Here is a 14,142-nt window from a genome sequence, read left to right as displayed (position 1 = left end):
AGATTAAAACTTTCTAGAAAGAGCCACTGCGGCCTCCTGTTTTGTATTCCTCTGCCCCCCATGTCCCTCCTTCAGCTCCTGCTGGCCCTCCCCAACCCCAAAGGAGCTGCACAACTGGGGCTCTCTGGGCACTACCCCAGAGGCAACTGCAATGCAGCAGCAGGTGAGGGATCCTCTATATAAACAGCCCCCCAGAACTGGGGGTGGAGGTTTGGCCTGAGCTTGGGCTGGAAGGTGCTGTAGCAATACTGGTTTTAGGGGGAGTCTTGGCTCCCCTCATGTGGCTGTTCTGGGTTCATCAGCCCTGCTCCGAGCTCTGCAGCTAGTGGAGGGCCCAGGGTTTGCTCAGCCAAACACGCTGGGTTGGGCCTCAACACTGACCCTCTTCCAGGCACCCTGACAGTGAGCTGTAGAGGTGCAGGAGTCACAGGCTCCTTGGTGCTGCAGGCCAGCCCAGCCCAGCGGAGGCCCCCAGCTGGACGATCCTAGAGCCACAAGCCTCACCCTGGGCTGTGTCCTAGCACTGGCAGGGCCCCTGTCCTGGGCACCCAGGCTCAAGGGGCTGGTTGTACAGGCCCATCCCAGCACCAGGAATCCACGGCAGCAGGTTCTAGCCTAGCAGCTCCAGGGGTGTTGGCCCCTGGGACTGTCCCCACTACAGTGAATGCACCTTTCTTGGCCCTAACTGCTGATGGGTTCCCATCCTGCCCTTGGCCCCACCTGCCTGGCTGCTGCAAGGGGCAGCCACTCTAATACCCCAGCCCAGTGGCAAGGTGGGTGAGGCAATAGCTCGTATTGGACCAGCTCTGGGGGTTGGGGGAGCCAGCCAAGCTTTCCGAGCTCCAGATGGGAAGAGCAGAGCTTGTATCTCCCCCAGCAGAAGCTGGTTCCTCACCTGCCTTCTCTGCTAGTCTGGGCCCCTGCTGCATCCAGCAGGGAGGGGCCAGACCCAGCCCGCCCAGGGCCGAGGAGCTGACTGCTGTTCCCAGAGCTTTGCCTAAGCTTGGGGCTAAATCCTTGCTGGGGCTCCCACATCAGTCTCTGCCTTGGCCAGGCTTGGGCGGGACATTGGCCCTGGGCACTGGGGGAAAGTGCCCCCGCTGAGTTGTGGGCTCAGCTCACCTCTAGCCCAAGAGCCAGGTGTGCCCATTGGCCAAGCACAGGCCCTTCCTGCCCCAGGCAATGGGGGGTGGGAGGCTCCAGGGAGTCCATGACGCCTCCACAGGGCAGGAATTGGGGCAGCTGATGTTTGGCGGTCTGGGGTGGAATGGGGGGGCCAGGAGGGTGGCTGAGGGAGATGGGGGGGCAGCACTTGGACGGACTCGGGACACATCTAGTAAAATACTTTTATTCAAAATGCAACATCAACGTAACCGCCTTCCCTGCCCCCAGCTCCTACCTTCCCCCACCCCACCCCTGGGGCTGCAGCTACTAGCCCTACCTACAAATGCCCCATTGCCCCAAGCCCCCCTTCCCCCAGCAGAGCAGCATGCACCAAGCAAGGGGGGGTCTCCATAGCTGTGCAGGTGCCTACTGAGCTGCTCTCCTCTAGATGGAGGAGGGGGAATGCCTGATCCCACTCCCCAGCTCTGTGCTTCTTCCAAGGCCCCTTCAATGCTGCTCCCCCCAGCTCTCCCGCAGCGGCCTCACCCAGTGTTATCGCTGGTTACCCCCTTACCTGGAACCCAGCACTCAGGTCCCCCCTGGGAGCCCGTGCTGCCCCTCAAAGTGAGGGAGCTGTGCCCCATTTGGGGGGGGCTTTGTGCTACTGCCCTTCAACACACAACCCACCCCCCCCAGCAACTGCTCTGCCAGCCGGGGGCCAGTGTCAGCTCCCCCCACCCCAGTGCCAGGAGAACATTCCCGTGCCCATCCCCCCCTCAGGAGATACATCCCCCAGCTCATTCAGCCACAGGAGGGAGCCCCTCCCCACCCCTTGCTGAGGCTCCTGGGGGTGAGGAGGGGTCCCTGTCCTGCACGGGGCACAGCTCACCAGCAGGGGGCTGCCACTCCATTGAACTGATCCCTCTACAAGTAAAAAAAAAAAAACCCTCCCCCCCACTACCCCCACAGCTGGCATTGGTACCCATGCCCCTTCCTCGATTTTGCCTAGAGACCAACTGGACCACCCTGGGGCGTCCTCTGCTCCCCAGAGGGGTTGGGTTCAGCCAATGCAAGTTCTTCAGTCTCTCCCCTCCCCTGGGGGGGGTCCTAGAGCGACCCCTAGTGTGTCACTATCGGGTAGATGAAGGCCCTGACCCCTTAACCAAGCAGGATCCAGGGCACTAAGGAAGCAGGGGACTTCAGCTGTCCTCCTCCCCCCCAACTCAGAGGGAGCTGGAGGATGGGGGAGGGGGCTCCAGAGCCATGCCCACCAGTGAGGAGGGGTGCTGGGGCCCCCGCCCATGGTTGCGGGAGGCAGCAGGCCGGATGAGTGGCGGGGGTGGCTGGTTGGGCGACAGTCTGGGCTGCAGGAAGCGACCCTGCTGGAGGGGGGGTGGCTGGCGGTGCAGCGTGGGTGCTGTGGGCAGCGTGGGCCGCAGCAAGGGGGGAGGCTGCGACAGCGTGGTGGGTGGCAGGCGGGGGGAGGCAGAGGGCAGAGCTGCTGCACTGGACGCTGGGGGCTGCGGCTGCTGCTGGGCAGAGCGGGACACGGCTGTGATCTGCACCTGCAAGGAGAGAGCAGAGTGAGTGGGGAGCCATGCAGGGTGCCTGGGACTGGCAGGGGAGGGGGCCGTGGGTCAGACTGATGGGCCTTGGCTGGATGTGGGGCACCCAGGGCTGGCAGGGCAGGGGGCTGTGGGTCAGACTGCCGGGGCTCAGCTGAGTGTGTGGGGTGCCCGGGGCTGGCAGGGCAGAGGGCCGTTGGTCAGACTGAGGGAAATGGCAGAGGTGGGAGCTGCGTGTGGTAGAATGAATGGCTGGGATGGCAGGGGGTTGCTGTTTAGATTGAGGGGCACCAGCTAGGCTGGGATTGGAGGGGTCTGTGGGTACAAGTCAGGGGTCTCACCCCTTCCTCACCTCATCGTCGTCCTCACTGCTGGCCAGTGAGACACTGGAGCTCTTGGTGTCATGGGGCGGGGAGCGGCCCCTTGGGGATCCCCCCTGCTCAGCCTCCCACTCCTGCAGCACCTCCTCCAGGTTGAAGCGGCGCCGGTAGCTGACGAAGAAGGTTTTCACCTGGGCCAGCGTCTTGTTGCCGATCACCCCAGCCACGGCCTGGAAATCCTTACCATACCTGCGGATGGCTGGAGAGAGGGGAGGGGATCAGCTACCCAGGGGAGGCAGGGCCCCAGCATGCTGGGAGGAGTCCAGGGGCAGCTATCCACATGAGGGGGCACCAGCTACATCCCCAGGCTGGTGTCACTTAGATACCCAGGGGGCAGCCGGGATTGGGAGGGGTGTCTACACCCCGCCCCCACGCTCCCTCCCTGGAGCCTCCTCCCCCAGCCCCAGCTCACCCTGCACAGCCAGCAGCTGCTCATCTGTTGTCCAGCGTGAGTTGAACTTGCCGTTCCCCTGGCGGGAGAGTGGAGAGCATCAGGCTAGGACTCAGACCTGCCCTTCCCCTTGTGGCTGGTCCCACCCCTTCCCTCACCCTCCCATGGGGCTGGTACTGGGCTCGCACTTCCTCTCCCCAACCCTTGTGCCCCATGGGAGCTGGGCCCAGCACCTCACCTCCCCCAACAGGGGCTTGTTCCTTCTCCCCCTACATGGGGGTCGGTGCCCCTCATCTCACCTCGGGGGGCCGCAGCTTGTCAATCCCACCCTCCAGGGCCTGCTTCATGCTGCTGTTGATCTGCTTGATGCACTGGACCTGGGTGGATGGGGAGAGAAGGGGCCTGTCAGCGAGAGCTGGGGGCAAAGGGGGTCAGGGGTTACCTGGTGCTTGATGAAGACAAACTGCAGTTCGAGGTGGTGCAGCACCAGGGTGCCCAGATCAGGGCTGGGGGGTTGATAGGCTGATGGGGGGTCAGGGTTACCTGGCACTTGAGGGAGACGATCTGTGAGTCGAGGTGGCGCAGCACCAGGGTGCCCATGGCAGGGCTGGGGGGTTGGCAGGTGTGATGGGGGGTTGGGGTTACCTGGCGCTTGAGGGAGACGAGCTGTGAGTCGAGGTGGCGCAGTGCCAGGGTGCCCACGTCAGGGCTGGCCGATATACCAGCGATGTCATCCTGGCTCAGGTACATGCCCTTGGGGGGGCGCCGGCGTGAGCGCAGTGGGTGGTGCCGATACTGCGACAGCTGCGCCTCCTTCCTCACAGGCCCTGAGCCCGATCCTGGGCCCGGCCGGCTGCTCGGCAGCTTCTGGTAGCTTGGCTGGGCAGGGAATGGAGCTGGTCTGAATACAGCGCCCCCTAGGGATCCCTGCTGCAGCACAGTGCCATGGACTGGCTCCTCCCACAACACCCCCTACAGCACAGCACCCCCCACACCATCCCATGGCACAGTGCCCCCTACTGACCTCCTGCTGACCCCTGGAGCACAGTGCCCTCTAATGATCCACTGCAGCCCAGGGTCCCCTCTCCCACCCCTCAAAGCACAGAGCCCAAGCAAGTGGGGATGTGCCCTCCCCCACCCACCTGCCTGTGAGCCATCCCACCCCCAACCCCTCACCTCCTTCTTGGGGTCCATGGCATCAAACTCCCCCTCGCTGGCTGCCCGTCCCTCCTCCATCTCGTCGTTACTGGCGGGGAGCATGGCATGGGTTAGAGGGGATGGTACCAAGAACCCCAGGCTGCCCCCCAACCAGACTCCCCAGCCCCTACCCTCCACAACCTCACCACAAACCCCCTGTCCCCACCATCTGCCCTCCACCCCCTCCATGGCCATCTAGCCTGCCCTGCTTCCCTCACCCAGAATCCCCACCCTGCCCACCCCTGTACCTCCCCCGTCCCATACCTCACCTGTCATCTCTCTCCTTCTTGCTGAGCAGCCGGCGGGCCTGTCGGTCCATGACACTCGTGCGGCTCCTTGTCTTCTTCCAGGAGTAGTAATACTTCACCAGGCTGGGGATCAGCTTGTCGGGGAGCTGGGGACAGATAAGGGAGGGGGGTCAGATGCCTTGGGGGGAGTGGGGAGGTTGAGGCGCTTGGCAGGGGGGTGAGTGGGGGGAATACGATATCTGGGAATGGAGTGGTGAGGTGCTTGGGGAGATTGAATGGTCCAGGGAGGGATGGGATGACAAGGAAGGGGAGAGAGCAGGAGGAGATGCTTGTTGAGGGGACAGACTCAAGAGAGGGATGGGATGCTGGGTGTGGGAGGGGTGGAAGGAGATGCCTGCTGCAGGGGAGACTGGAGGGAGGGATGGGAATGTGGGGAAGGGGGAGATGCATGGGGAGGAAGAGATGGGATACCAGGGGTATGAGGGCAGAGACTGGAGGCAGAGATGGGATGTGGGGGGGCAGGGGTGGGAGGAGATGCAGGAGGAGGGAGGGATGGGATGCAGTGGGCGTGGGCGAGGGGTGGGAAGAGATGCTGGGGGGGAGTGATGGGGTGAGGGATGGGATGCCAGAGGTATGAGGGGGAGAGCAGATGCTGGTCGGGGGAAGAGACTGGAGGGACAGAGGGGATGTGGGGGGGGCAGGGGCGGAGATGCAGGGGGAAGGAGAGATGGGATGCATGGGGAAAAAGTAGGAGGGGGAGAGGAAGGAGAAGCCTGCCAGGATCCCCATGGGAAGGAAGGTGGGCTCCCAGCTATGGAGGGTACAGGAAGTCCCCACCCCCATGCCAGGTCCCTTTGGGGTGAGGTAGCACCATCACACAAGGTAGGGTGGTTGGCATATATCACATAGGTTGGCTGCAGGGGGAGATGGGGACATGGTGGCATATACCATCAGCTGGGTGTGGAGAGGGGGGGCAGTGCAGTCATTAGCACATACCACCTGCTGGCTGCAGGGGGAGAGACAGTGGCAAATGCCATTTGGTCACTGTGGAGGAAAGAGAGGGTGCCATATACTATCTATTAGCTGCAGCGGAGGGAGCGGGGCACATACCATCCACTGGCTATGGGAGTAGGGGGTGGCACAAGCTATCTTTGCTAGCTGCCAGGTGGTGGTTGGTGGCATGTACCATCTTTGCTGGCTGCTGGGTGGGGATGCATGGAACATACTATGTGATGGCTGGGGGGGCAATTGTAGCATATGCCAATTCTGTTGGCTACAGGAGGGATGGCAGGTACCATCTGTTGGCTGGGGGGAGCAGGCATGTCAGGTGCCATCTGCTGGTTGTGCGACAGGGGGCAGGTACCATGTGCCAGCTGCAAGGAGATTGTAGGTACCATGTGCTGGTTGTATGGGGGAGAGGAGTGCAGTGGAATGTACCATCTGCTTGTTTGCAAGGGGTGAGTTGCAAGCACCATCTGCTGGCTGAGGGGGCGTAATAGGCACATACCATCTGCTGGATGCGCGCGAAGCTCTTGCCATGGAAGCTGAACGCCTGCTCGAATAGCACCTTGTCCTCCACCGTCCACTCGTCTGGAAAGGGCGTGAAGTTGGCCAGGTCAGCCAGAGACTTCTCCACATCATGCTTGTGCCACAGCAGCATCCCCAGGGCCTGGGGTGATATGGGGGGTGAGAGGGGCAGCAGCATCCGCAGGGTGGGGAGGGGACGATGAGATGGGGATGATGGGGATCCCCAGGATGGAATGAGGGAGATGAGCTAGGGTGAGGTTTGCTGTGTCCTGGAGGTAGGGTAGGGGAGATGTGTCCCTAAGGTGGGGGAAGATGATGAGACAGGGCAGGAGTGGTCAGCGTCCCCAGGGCAATGGAGGGTGGGTGAGATGGGGGCAAGACGGTTAAGTATCCCAAGGACGGGGTAGAATCCTGGGGGGGTTGTTGGGGGGAGGCCAGGTCAGGCATCCCGGGGCATGGTGAGGTAAGATGGGGTTGTATCCCTGGGACCTGGGGGACACAAGAATCAAAAGGCCCAAATTCTGTGGGATCTACCCCCACACGGCTGCCCCATGCAGTGTGCGGGGTGGGGGCAATCTACCTGCTCAATGTTGTAGCCATGCTTGTCCTTGGCCATTGCAATGTATTTGTCCACTGGGCAGGAGAGAAGAGATGAGACAAGTCATCAGGACAACTTCCTGCAGGACCCTTCCCTTCCCTCCCAATTCCCACCACCAGACGTATCACATCCACTGTGCAGATTGTCCTGAGACAGCACAGCACATGCATGGCAGGGGGTGTCTGATGCCAAGTGTGTATTGGGCAGGGGTTGGTGTGATACTGAATGTGTATGTGCGGGGAGGGCAAGTGTCTAACACTGAGTCTATGTGTGGGAGGGGTCTGATACCAGTCATGTGTGCACAGCTGTGCCAGAGAGGGCCGGGGGGGGAGGGGGGGGAGGGTGCGTGCATGTGGGGACATGCCTGGAAGGGATGTGCATGCACGGTGGGTGTGTCTGATGTGGGGGCATGCATGTCGGGTGGGTGTCTGATACACAGGGGTGTGCATGAATGGGGTGTCTGATGTGCGGTTATGCATGCGGGGTGCACCTGTGATACACGAGGGGTGCACGCAGGGTGGCGTCTCTGGTACCTGAGGGGTGTGCATGCAAGGGGGGTGTCTGATGCTGTGGGGCTGGATATTTGTCTCTCTGTGTTGGGGTCTGAGATCAGCAAGTGTGAGAACCATCCAGCCCCCCTGCCCCGTCTCACCCAAGGGACATTCTGTCTAAGCCCACACTCCCCCTGTACCCCTGCAGTGCAAGAAGTTGATCCCCAGAGTGGACCCTCCCCACTCCATTTCTCTGATCCCAACCCTGCCCTGCCCTGCCCTGCAGGATGGGGAAGCAGGGTCCTGGGCAGTGAATATCTCTAGAAGGAGGGGGGCAAGCCATGGCCATCTCCCCCAGGTCCTAAACCCCACTGGAGCAGGAGCCGAAGAGTTAGAAATGACTCATCTAGAGCATCTGTGGGGGAAAGCAGAGGGGAGGAGCAGCATGTGGGGGCCAGGGGAGGAGTAAGGGGGCAGTATGCTGGGTGGGGCAGAGGGGATTGCTAGGCCAAGGAAAGGGGGAGAGAGATTTGCTGCCCATGGGAAAGGGGGGCAGCACACTGGGCGTGGGGGGAGGGGTTTGCTGGGGGCAGCTGTGCACTGGGCTAGGAAAGGCATTCTGGGCTTGGGGGACAAAGGGGATTGCTGGGTGGGGGAGGGCGCAGCCCTCTGTGCTGTGGAGGTTGCTGGGTGGGCCCGGGGGGATAGAGGTTGGGGAGGGGAGGAGGTAGCATGCTGGGCTGGCAAACGAGGGGGCTGTGGGAGATGGGAGAGATGGGCAGTGCACTGGGCCAGGGGAAAGAGGCAGTGAGCTACGCTTGGGCAGGGAGGAAAAGAGGGCCATGTGCTGAGCTGGATTGGGGCATTGATTGGCAGGGGAAGGGGGCATTGCTGTGCCAGAGGAGGGAGAAAGGGGTTGCTGGGCTGGTGCCTTGCCCAGTCAGGGCAGCGGGAGGGGGGAACAGCCACAGCCAGCAGGTGCCTTGGCTGTGGTGCCCATGTGCTAATGATAGGGGCTAAGGGCTGCTCACATTTGGCATCTGACACGCAGTGGTTGGGCGACCAGACCAGCATCCCCTTCAGCTCCTTGTTGCTGTAGCGAGCGGGGCTTTCTGCATCAGACAGACAGGAGACAAAGGGTCAGCACAGAGCTCCCCCTGCCAGACACTCCTGGGCCCCACACATCACAGCCCCCAAGCCCCTGCTCCGCTCTAGGATTCACCCCACAAAATGAAGAGGGCAGCAGGAACCAAGATCCCACAGCTCTGCCAGTGCCCCTCAATCCTGACCCACAGCCCCGTTATGCTCCGCCCACTGCACAGCTCTGATGATGCCCCTCAACCCCAACCGACAGCCACAGTGAGAGAAAAGCAACTGTACTGAGCCCCCCAGCAGCCCAGCTGGCAGCGGAGGCAGCTGTAGCTCTATGCCAGGAAAAGCTTCTTGCTGTGCCAATGCACAAGTGTGGGGAGGAGAGACTATGGGCACAGTCAGGCCCAGAGTATGTTGCTCTGCTCCTGGTAATGGGGGAGGTGGGGCATTGGGAGGGCAGGCACCATGCATGGAGGAAGCGAGTACACTTTTCCCCTCTGCTCCTCCGCCCTTTTGGACCTTAATAAAGCCCAGCACCCCCATTCAATCCCACTCAACCCCACCCAGGCACTGTCTTGGGGGAGGGGGCTCCCTCAACATGTGAGGGGGGGAAGGCTGCCTGCAGACAGACCAACCCCTCACTCCTCTCTCTGCTCCCCCCATCAAGCCCTCACTGAGTGAGGCTGGGTGGGTACAGCCATTGATCCTGGGAGACTGGAGTTAGGATTTCTAAAGAGTGGTGCCCCCTGCTGTCTCTGCCCCTCCCCAGGAATCCAGACAGCATCAGTACCCTTACCTGGCTTGCACTCAGGGATCACAGCTTGGTAATCAGCCCCCACCCGAATCATGCTGTCTACAAGGGAAGGAGAGGGGCAGGTGTGAGGGAGCAGCTGCAGTTGAAGGAGAGAACCCAGGCGTTAGTCCCTCAACCCCTAGCTGCCCTCCCCTAAGGGAGGGAAATCTTGGACTTTCCTGTGAGTTCCAAGCTCCCATAGAACAGGGCTGAGATGTGACATGGATTAGTTGGGAGGCCCCCCCAAGATGCTGCAGGAAGTGATGGCTCAGTAGGGGGTACTCTCCCCTCCAGTCAGTGCAGATCCCAGTGCAGCACTAGGGGGTGCTATGCTGCAGGGAGCTGGGCAGGGGGCTCAGTAGGGGGTGCTCTCCCCTTCAGTCAGTGCTGACCCCAGTGCCCCAGTTAAGCACTAGGGGGCGCTGTGCTGCATGAAGTGAGATGGGGCTCATTAGGGGTCTCTACCCTCCCAGTCAGTGCTGGCCCTTATGCAGTATTAATTCCTAGCTCTGGTAATACCATTCTTCCTAAATACTCGGTCAAATAAGTACAGCTTCTCCTTCACTTCCCAAACTACAGTGTAGCTTTGTTTAGCTGTTAATCAGCCCAGACAGCCCTCCCCAGAGATGGCTGCATCCCAGCACCAGGCCAGGGATCCCTGTATAGAAACAGCCCTCGCGGCCCCTGCCCCACCCCCCCCCGCGCAGCTGCATATCAGAGTTGGACAAGCAATCTAGCCCTAGACGCACTGGTCCACGGGGGGTGGGGGGCTACACTATCCCATTCCCCTCTCTACTTCCCACCCCACCCCTGGCTCTCTTTCCCAGGAAGCCTGACTTGTCACAGCTGCAGCCTGATCTGGAAGCATTTAGCCAGCGCCTGCCAAGGAGCTGCCCTGCTTTCACTTTCCGGCACGGGGCCCAAGAAACACACGCAAGGGAGGGGGGAATGGGGAGAGGACGTGGTGGGGGGAGGTCTGCTCCTAGGAGGATCCCACACCCACAGGCAAGCTAGAATGGGAAGGGCTCCCAGCTGTTGATGGGTACCACCCAGGTAGTTACCCCCTTCCTGAACACTATATAACCCCCACCCTCCAGGATGCACCCCACCCCCGGCAGGGGGTGGTGGCTGGCTGCAGCGCAGTTGTGACAGGCGCTCTCGCTGGGGAGGAGGGGGGTGTCTTTGGCAGAATTTCCCAGTATCTTGACCAGCTGGGGGCGGTGGGACACCACCACCTCTGCACACTTGGAGGAAGAACATGAGAGGTCTCGGAGGTGAGACCCCCCCCCTTTCCTTAGTGATGGGCTAACAGGGCTGGCAAGGGAGGGTATTCAAACAGCAGACTAGCACTCCACCCTGTTGACTCCCCACCCCGTACTCCTGGGTTGCTTGTGCCTCCCCAGAGCCAGCAGCAAAGGGGCGTAACTGTCCCCCCCCCACACATTCCCCGAACGGATTCCACATGGCCGGTGGGAGGAATCGGCCGCTCTAATCTCCTCGGAGCCCCCCAGCACATCCCTTGCTGGCGCTGGTGTGCGGCGGGGGGAGGGGGGCTAACAAAGCCGGCTGACGCTGGGAGGCAGCAGGCACACACGAGGGCGCCAGGGGACAATGGGGTCGAATCTGTTAGGAAAAGCAACCTTCCAGTGATGCCCCAGCTCTTTGTTCAGCCGGGAGCGCCCCTTTGCTCACCCTGGGGCTAAGTTTGGGAAGGGGTTGCCCCCCCAACACCCCAGTGTTGTTCTGTGTGTCGTCCCCCCCCCGCCGCTCCCAGGGATCGGGCCCCAGCTAGGATTGCAGGAGAAATAATATTCCAGCATTGTTGTATTCTACACTGTATTCTAGTCCCGGGCCGCCCCAGCTAACCCCAGGAGCCATGGCGGTCACCACGTCTCCCTGTTGGACGCCAGGTGAGGAGGGGATCCTGAGACGCCTTAGAAAGTGGGGTTAATTCAAGTCACTGGGGAGATAGCATCCTCCCTCCCCGCGCGCTTCCCGATTCTGGGGGAACCGGGCCACACGCTGTCACTTCACCAGACCTGGGAAGTTGTCGCCAGCTCCCTATCCCTGACCCTTAGGGCCTCTCACTCCAGCGGAGTTTTTCTCCTCCACGGGAAGATGCGGTCTGCAAGCGTGGCGTGACCTCCCCGTCTACACGCGTGGCGCACCACGACCCCCCCTCGACCGCACGCGTGGCGTGAGCCCCCACCAAGTCCACGCTCGTGGCGTGTCACGACCCCCCAGTCCACATGCGTGTAGCAAGTGAATCATCCTCGGCTCCCGTTCCGGGACACGCACGCGTGATCCGTGTGTGGAGTGGACCGTAGCTGGCTCCCTGCCCCTTGCACAATAGCTGTGCCCCCAGTCTGGCACTTACCATGCGAATGCTCTTCTTCGCTGCTCTCATCCTCCGAGGTCTGATGATTGCCATTGGTGGCCGATTTCGCCCGGCTCCTCGACAGGATCCCGGAGGCTGGGCCGGATTTTTCCATCACGGAAGGCATTGCCCCCCCAGCTCCCTCTGCTTTGCGGCCCCCTCCACCACAGGAATCCCCCCCTTTAGCTCTGGTTCAGGGTGGAGGACACGCGCGCGCTGGTCGGTGGCGACTTGAAACAATCCAAAATTAAAACAGCGAAGGGGCGAAACTTACAACCCCAGAAAAATCCATGGGGGGCGGATCCCAGGGTGGAGGGATCCCCAAAATTCCCTGCAAAGGGGGGAGGATTTCAGGGTTCCTTTTCCCAGATTGAAATCTTTCCTCCCATTCAAAAGTTTCCCAAACTCCCCTGAAATGAGGGGGGGGGACGACTTTCCAACAAACCCCTTTGCTCCCAACACCTGAAATTCCAGATGCTTCTCCCCCCGCAAAAAATAACCTACCAAATGCAAAAAACGGGGAGGGAGTTGGGTTAAAAATTAGGGATTTCCCCCCAACTCTCCCCTGGGGACGATCTGACCCCAGTTTCCTTCTATGGCTTCTTTCTTCCTCCAAAGATGTAGCAACTTGTGCACAAAAATAAAAGTGACCTCCAGGAGTAAGGGGTGGAAATGGGGTAGGGGGTCCTGATTCCAGGGGCTGGGGATGCTGCAAGAAGAGGGGGGTTGACTCAGTGTGTGTGGTGGAGGGGGGAACCCTGGTGGGAAAGTTGCGTGGGCAGGAGGTTTTACAGGAGCTCCGGTGCCTGCCTCCGTCTCTCCTCACACACACACACACAATGAGAGTCAGACTGGAGCTTCCTCGGTCGGCTCCTGCTGCTTGCTGCTGCTGGGGAAAAGTAGTTCCAGCTCCCCTGGCCTCAGCACCTCCCAGCTGAACCCCTCCGCCTGGATACACATCTGGCCAGAGGGGGGCAGGCAGGGGCAAGAGGCAGGCAGAAGGAGGGGGAGAGAGAGTTGAGCCCAGATGTGTATGTAAGGAGGGGGATGTACTGAATGAGAGGAGCTGCTGGGTGGGTCTTTATGTTGTCTTTTAAAATGCCACTCTCCCTGCAGAAGGGATGAAAGAGAGAAAATGAGAGAAATGGAGGGCTGTTCAGAGACAGAGACACCCAGGGGTGCTGGAATCATTTCTATAGTAGGGGTCCTAAGAGCCACTGAACCAAACTGTAAACCCTGAATAGAATGGAAGCCACTTCAAGTCAAGGGGTGCAGCATCCCCAGCACCCCTAATTCCAGCACCTGTGGAGACAGCCCCCACCCCAGCAGGCTAGAGGACCTAGCTTTTTCAATGGGTATATTTCTCCCCACCCAGTACACACCCTCCCCTTTCTGCCTATTGCACTGTATGCCTTCTTGGACCAGATGTGCTTAGCGTATGTGAATGAATATAGATAAATGGATAGATGAATAGAATAGATATGCATACATAGATTTAAATATGTATACAGAGAGATAGATTAGATAAAGGAGTATATATGGGGAGAGACAGAGATGGATAAATGGAGAGGTATGTGGGGTGATAGATGGATATTTATGGATAGATGGATCAATAGATAGAGGTGTATGTATGGGGATGGATGGTAGGTAGGTAGATAGAGGGGTGTGTATAGGAACAGATGGATAGCTAGATATAGGTCTATAACATCTATTCTCTCAGCCTATCACTTCTAGGAGAATCCCTTGTAATATATTTATTAGCACAGTATTACCATTGTTTTCTTATGTTTATGTCAAGTAAATTAATGCTTCCTTCGATTTTTTTTTCTTTTTACCTTTCTAGCCCTCCTGTCACTGGATAGCCACCCCAGGGAACACATGGGGGTGGGGGGGTGTAAAATATACCCTAGCAGCTGTTCAATGGCACTTTAAATAAAGGAGAAGTGGACATCCTCAAGTAAAACTCAAATCTATCTAAGTAGTATAGGCAGAGCTCATACTTACCCAACACTTCCCATTATTAGAGCCTGTTTTCAGTTGCTTATAACTTTGCCAAACTTTAACCATTCAGCCTGAAATTTTCCATGCTGGGTGTCTGCCTCAGGAAGAACTTTTTTGGCAAATCTCAGCAAAAACAGTTCAGCCATTCCTGAGAATGAGATTAGGGAAAAATACATTGTTTGGCCCATGCTAACAATATTAAGAATAAACTCACGTCCTACTCACACCCCCAACCTCAGGAAGGGATCGAAGGGGTTAATAATCCAATGGAAATTTTAAGGCACATTTTTGCTAATAGCTGGATTTTGCCAGCTGGTTTTAAACCTTCCCCCACTTTTGCATAAAGTTCTGAGGTGCAAAAAAGCAGACCAGATCCCT

General features: G+C 59.4%; 1 protein-coding gene across 3 annotated transcripts; it reads right to left on the bottom strand.

Moving 5' to 3' along the window:
* Positions 1–1,868: 1,868 nt before the first annotated feature.
* Positions 1,869–11,900, bottom strand: RCOR2 (REST corepressor 2). Of its 3 annotated transcripts, none has more exons than XM_073351780.1 (12): positions 11,764–11,900; positions 9,390–9,446; positions 8,533–8,613; positions 6,993–7,045; positions 6,393–6,554; positions 4,907–5,031; positions 4,617–4,686; positions 4,086–4,319; positions 3,740–3,817; positions 3,462–3,519; positions 3,022–3,248; positions 1,869–2,669 (listed from the first exon to the last, which is right to left on the bottom strand). In XM_073351780.1, the coding sequence occupies exons 1-12, from the start codon at positions 11,888–11,890 to the stop codon at positions 2,328–2,330; spliced, it is 1,614 nt and encodes a 537-aa protein (XP_073207881.1). In that variant the 5' UTR covers positions 11,891–11,900; the 3' UTR covers positions 1,869–2,327. The 3 variants fall into 3 exon arrangements, with proteins under 3 accessions (XP_073207881.1, XP_073207883.1, XP_073207884.1); XM_073351782.1 differs by having other exon boundaries at positions 9,390–9,483; positions 11,764–11,837; XM_073351783.1 differs by lacking the exon at positions 9,390–9,446.
* Positions 11,901–14,142: the final 2,242 nt, after the last annotated feature.

Source organism: Lepidochelys kempii, chromosome 7, assembly GCF_965140265.1.
Source record: "Lepidochelys kempii isolate rLepKem1 chromosome 7, rLepKem1.hap2, whole genome shotgun sequence".
Lineage (NCBI taxonomy): Eukaryota > Metazoa > Chordata > Testudines > Cheloniidae > Lepidochelys > Lepidochelys kempii.
Note: the sequence above shows the minus strand (reverse complement) of the source record. Positions and strands in the feature narration are given on the sequence as shown.